The sequence below is a fragment of the Amborella trichopoda genome, chromosome 7 (genome assembly GCF_054954075.1).
Source record: "Amborella trichopoda isolate Santa Cruz 75 chromosome 7, AtrichopodaSantaCruz75HAP2 v2.0, whole genome shotgun sequence".
Classification (NCBI taxonomy): Eukaryota; Viridiplantae; Streptophyta; class Magnoliopsida; order Amborellales; family Amborellaceae; genus Amborella; species Amborella trichopoda.
This window is the reverse complement of record NC_142342.1, coordinates 19,271,511-19,277,818: the sequence shown is the minus strand read 5'-3', so window position 1 is coordinate 19,277,818 and position 6,308 is coordinate 19,271,511. Positions and strand designations below refer to the sequence as shown.

At 45.0% G+C, this 6,308-nt stretch overlaps 1 protein-coding gene across 1 annotated transcript; it reads left to right on the top strand.

Annotated features, from left to right (window-relative positions):
* Positions 1 to 702: 702 nt before the first annotated feature.
* LOC18441121 (FT-interacting protein 3) lies at positions 703 to 4,630 on the top strand. The gene has a single exon (XM_006851243.3). It carries the CDS (start codon positions 1,380 to 1,382, stop codon positions 4,329 to 4,331), a length of 2,952 nt encoding a protein of 983 aa, XP_006851306.2. The 5' UTR covers positions 703 to 1,379; the 3' UTR covers positions 4,332 to 4,630.
* Positions 4,631 to 6,308: the final 1,678 nt, after the last annotated feature.

Below are 6,308 nucleotides of genomic sequence, written 5' to 3'. Positions count from 1 at the left end.
CCATATATAGTGCGTCTTGCAACACATTATCTAGACCGTCTATTTTCAAGACTTTTTATATATTTATAGATTATTTGATTTTTATTATTTTTGGAGTTCAAAATTTTATAATTAAATATGGAAATAGATTTTGAGATAATCATAATAATTTTTAACACCAAAATTACATGTTATGATAAAATTTGGAGATGCCCCATAATTGGATTGTTGAAGGTTGCAACCTTATAGAAACCACACCCATCTTTTTAATATGGGTGCGGTTTGTATAGAGCCTAAGCTCTAAAAAATCAAATTAGAGACTACCTTAAAATAGTGTTGAGAAATGTGGTTTCATTACTAAAAATCTTTGTGATCGTGTTAAAATATATTTTTATTTTTATTTATAAAGTTTAAAGCTTTAAAAATAGTGTAGATTGACATATCTATGAAAAATTGAAAATCTTGAAAATTGACGATCAAAATATGTAACAAAATACACTTTTTTATTGACAATATTATATATTAGATTTATTTATATAATAACACCATTCAGGAGTCGGGTCAACATGGAGCCGGATCCAGACACAAATGATGTTCCAGTCCAATATTTTACCCGGGTCGACTCATTAGGTCCAATTGTTGGCCCAGATCGGGTTAGCAAACGTCTTCTTATTTCACAACACAAATTCCGCCGCCGCACGCCGCTAAATATTTCGAATAAACGAAATTATTGGAGTTGATTGGCATTAAAGATAACGGTTATATTTTTGGTTCACGGTGACAAGGACGTAATTAATCGGAACAGAGTAGAGTGAGAAAGAGACGCGGGAAGGGAGGGGTCGAAACCTGTATTTCGAGGAGAGAGAGAGTGAAAGTTGTCCACGTCAGCAAGGGGAGGTCTAAGTCCATGGAACTAAGTGGGGTCATTAGAGAAATGTTATTTAATAGGATTCTCTGCAGATTCTGCACGCGCTTGCGCTCCTCCTCCAAAAATACCACTGCCACTGCCACCGCACTGCAACACCCCTCTCTCTCTCCCCCTTTCATTGCTTTTACCTCTGCAACAACAGGGCAGAGCCCACCTCTCTCCTGACCTCACACAAGCGTACCCCTCTCTCTCTCTCTCTCTCTAAAGCAGAGGATCCCCACCTCTCTCTCTCATCAATGACACAGTCACCTCTCTGTCTCTTCTAAAGCTTATGCTTTTCTTTACTCAGTAGTTCCATTACCCTGTTCCAAGCCTCTTCCTCGTCATTACTGTTTTGGTAACTGGTCCGTCTTGTTGCAAGGCTCTTCCTCGCCATTACTGTTTTGATAACTGGTCCGTCTTGATCCTCCTCATAGAGAAAGAGAAGAGATTTGATCTAGTGTTTCTTTGAGAGAGAGGGGTGTCTGTAAGCATGAGTAAAGATAAGCTGGTGATAGAGGTAGTAGCGGCCCACAATCTCCAGCCCAAAGATGGACAGGGCTCTTCGAGCCCCTTTGTCGAAGTCCACTTCGAGAACCAGAGGCTCCGCACCCAGTCCAAGTTGAAGGACCTTAACCCTGTGTGGAATGAGATGCTTGTCTTCAACATCGGCGACCTCGCCGACCTCCCCTACCGGACGATCGAGCTCAACATATACAATGAGAAGAAATCAGGGCTTAGCCGAAACTTCCTCGGAAAGGTCAGGATATCAGGTTCAAGTGTTCCCCCTCATGGCCAAGAGGTGGCTCAGCTCTGCACCCTCGAGAAAAGAAGCCTCTTCTCTCACATCAGGGGTGAAATAACCCTCAAGGTCTACCACACAAACGACCCGAAGATTGTAGCAGCATCACCGGGTGGTGGTTCTGTTGTTTCGGCAGAGGAGCCGAAGCCTTCCGATACGAAGAAAGAAGCCAAAGCTCAAAAGCAGCAGCAACAACAACTTTCTTCTAGCTTGAATCAGCAGCAAGTGATGCAGCAACAAGGGAAGGCTCCGGAGCAAAAACAGAGCAATGAGAAGCCGCCTGTGATAGTTGCTGCTGCGGGTCCTATAGCTTCACAACCGCCACCCCAGCAGCAACAGCAGCCAAGCGAATACAGTCTCAAGGAGACGAAGCCACAGTTAGGCGGAGGGGCTTTGTTCAGGGACAAGAGTAGCTGGACCTATGACTTGGTGGAGCAAATGCAGTATCTCTACGTACGCGTGGTGAAGGCGAGAGACCTTCTGACCAATCTTACTGGCGGGTGTGATGCTCACGTTGAGGTGAAGGTGGGGAATTACAGAGGGGTCACGAAGCCGCTTGATAAGAGGGGAGGGAACAACTTGGAGTGGAACCAGGTGTTTGCATTTTCAAAGGATTGCATTCAGTATTCAATGGTGGAGGTGGCAGTGAAGGAGAAGGATGACACATTGATGGGGAGAGTGGCATTTGATTTGAGCGAGGTGCCCAGAAGGGTGCCACCGGATAGTCCGTTGGCTCCTCAGTGGTACAGGCTCGAGGGCAAGGGCAGGGGTGAGGTGATGGTCTCAGTGTGGATGGGGACACAGGCCGACGAGGCCTTTTCAGAGGCTTGGCATTCGAAGGCAGCTGCTGTTCATACAAGTGATGGGCTTGCAGTCATCAAATCAAAGGTTTATCTCTCTCCTAAACTCTGGTATTTGAGGGTCGGAGTGATTGAGGCACAGGACCTGTTGCAGGCTGGAAGTAAAAATGGGGCCGTTAGGTACGCGGAACTGAGTGTGAAGCTGCAATTAGGCAACCAGGTTGCGAAGACCAGGCCTTCTGTTTTGAGGAACTCGAGCCCCCGGTGGAATGAGGACCTGATGTTTGTGGCTGCCGAGCCCTTCGAGGACAGCCTTATGATTGTGGTGGAGGATAGGGTGAGCCCAAACCAGGATGAAGTGCTCGGAGGGGTGCTCATACGCCTTGCCACAGTCGAGCAGCGAACTGATGATAGGACGCCATTGTCAAGATGGTTCACCCTTGACAAGCAGCAAGGCCTAAAGCCCTCCTCGCAGGCCAGTGGGGGTGGCCGGATTCACTTGCGCATGTGCTTAGATGGCGGCTACCATGTGCTTGATGAGTCTGCAATGCATAGCAGCGACCTCAGGCCGACTGCCAAGCAGCTGTGGAAGCCACACATTGGGGTCTTAGAGATGGGAATTCTTGGTGCCGATTCCCTGTTACCTATGAAAATCAAGGATGGTAACGGCACCACTGATGCTTACTGTGTGGCCAAGTATGGCCAGAAGTGGGTTCGAACCCGGACAGTTGTCGATAGCCTCATGCCCAAATGGAATGAGCAGTATACATGGGAAGTATTCGACCCCTGCACCGTGGTTACAATTGGTGTCTTCGACAATGGCCACCTTCATACCAGTCCCGGCAATGGCACAATGCTCCGTGATTCAAGGATTGGGAAGGTGAGAATCAGGCTATCGACTCTCGAATCAGACCGAGTCTACACCCATTCTTATCCTCTCCTACTCCTCCATTCCTCTGGTGTGAAGAAGATGGGCGAGCTCCATTTGGCCTTGCGCTTCTCCTGCTCCTCACTCCCCAACGCTTTACATCTCTATATGATGCCCCTTCTTCCGAAAATGCACTACCTTCACCCCCTCTCTGTGGCACAAGTTGAAGCCCTGCGCTACCAAGCCATGAACATGGTGGCCATGCGTCTAGGCAGGGCTGAGCCCCCCTTGTGGCGTGAGGTGGTTGAGTACATGCTAGACCTCGACTCCCATATGTGGAGCATGCGTAGAAGCAAGGCCAACTTCTTCCGCCTCATGTCGATTCTCTCCTGTGTGGTCGGGGTCGGTCGTTCGGTTGAGTCGGTGTGCGGTTGGAGGCGCCCAGTGGTCTCCACCCTTGTTCTGGTGATCTTTCTTATAGTGGTCTGTTACCCAGAGCTTGCTCTCCCAACCCTTCTAATGTACCTCTTCATGCTCGGGCTTTGGCGTTTCAGGCGAAGGCCGAGGCATCCCCCTCACATGGATACACGCCTCTCACATGCTGACTCCGTGTCGGTTGACGAGCTCGATGAGGAATTCGATACATTTCCGACGAGCCGGAGCTCAGACGTGGTGAGGATGAGGTATGACAGGCTGAGGAGTGTGGCGGGTAGGATACAGACAGTGGTGGGGGACATGGCGACGCAGGGGGAGCGGCTGCAGTCGCTGCTCAGCTGGAGGGACCCGAGGGCGACCTCGCTGTTCCTCACATGGTGCCTAGCGGCTGCAATCGTGTCTTATGCTGTTCCATTTCAGCTGCTGCTCACTGCGGCTGGTTTGTATGCACTGCGCCCGCCCAAGTTCAGGAGTCGTTTACCTTCGCCTGCACTCAATTTCTTCAGGAGGTTGTCTGCAAGGGCTGATAGCTTGCTGTGAATGATGGGGCTCTCCATTAATGGAGAAAGAACTGAATAATATTGAGTCATGGGGTTCTCTGTTTGGTTTCAGTTGATGATGGTGGAGTTTTGGTTCCCCTGGTTGTATGGTTGGGGGCAATTTTGGGAGCTTCTTCTTGGTGGTGTTGGTGTTTTACAGTGTCTTTACGTGGTTTGGATGTATGCTTTACTGGGTTCTGCTATAGTTTTGTACAGAAAAGGGGGTGGGGTTTATTCATGTGCTTTACGATTTGATTGCTACCGTGGTTCATATATTTGCAGGGATTGATCCCTTTCTTTTGTTTCTTGATTACATTTTATTTTGTTTGTTGATTTTTAGAGTGTCAATATGAACTCTCCTGGTCCAGCCTGGTGAACATCAAACAAATTTATCCTCTTAAATTCTTATTTGTAAATTTGGGTTTTAAGCTGGGCTTGGGAACTCGCACCCAAAACGGATACAATTGGACTTTTTCATTTTGCAAAAGGGAAGTTTACGTACAAGCCGGACTTTTATACCTTTTTTTTCGTCCAGTTTGCCTTTGGTTCGATGTTTTAAACGTCCGATCGTATTCTGTTTAAATTTTGTAAGTTATGCAAACGGTACGATATAAGAACCATCAGATCGCCTTCATTTGACATTGTTATGAAAATTAAGCGGTCCGATGGTTCGAACTTCGGGCCACATGTTGAATTTTGTAAGTTAACTAAGTAATCCGATGTTGAAACCATCAGACCATATTATGTTGCAATTTTTTATAAAAATCAAGCAGCCCCATGGTTGTAAAATTGAATTACATTATGTGGAATTTTGTAAGTTATGCAAGTGGTCCGATGTTAGAACCATCAGACCACCTTTTTTTGACATTTTTTTTTTATGAAAATCAAGCAGTCGGATGGTTCTAACATCGGATTGCATTTTGGTTTATTTTGAAAGTTAACCAAGTAGTATGATGTTAAAATCACAAGACTGTATTCTGTTGCAATTTTTATGAAAATCAAGTGGTTCAATAGATCTAACATCGGACCGTATGCGGTAGTCATTACGGTAATACGACTATTGTGAAGGCTATTTTGGTAAATAAATGCAAAAAATTGAGGAAAAAAGGTTTGGACAAAGATTATGAAAGTTGAAAGGTTTTTTTTTTCTTCCAATTAGATGGAAATTAAGTTATATTTTTTTATAATTTCGCAAGAAATTAAGATTTTTGAAAACTCAAAAAACACATACGAGAATATTTGAAGATGGATAAGAAATTTTTGAAAAAAACATTTGGTAAGTAGTTTAGGCTCATGCTACCATGGAGCTCTTTAAGCAGTTCAACATCATGCAGTGATGGATGTTTTGTACTTGCCCCGACTCTTTTATGTCGCATGGGTTTGATGTTTATTGAGATTAGGTATTCGATCTTTTTATTGTCATACATGTTAGATATCTTCCTGTCTCGGCTCATTTACGTCACACAAGTTTGATATTTTAATTGATATTTTTCCGACTGCTTTACATTATATGGGTTGGACGTCTTCGTGTCTCGGTTCTTTTACATCGCACGAGTTTGATGTTTGATTGAGATTTCCCAGCTGTTTTATGTCGTATAGGTTGGATGTCTTTTGACATAAGTTTGTTGGCCCATTTCAGCTCGTGTCACCTTGAAGCCTGTAACTCTGAAGGTGAGTTGATTAAAAAGATGTTTGAGAACCTTGGATGTGTTGGTTATAACGGGGGATTTGCTTCGACTGCTCAGATTGTCTCCCAATACACTTTTTTGCTTTCTTCTGAGTATTGCATGTTCCCCATTTCATTTTTCTCATTTTGTTTTCTCATTTTTCTAGATTTATTTACTTACACTGACATGATATATGGCAAGGCACGATGCACAACAAGGGGCGTGTTGGGCATGTGACCAACACCAGAATGACTTCGATTCCTTTTATTCTTAGACTCCTACTTCGATTTAGATTAGGATTTTCTCGTTTT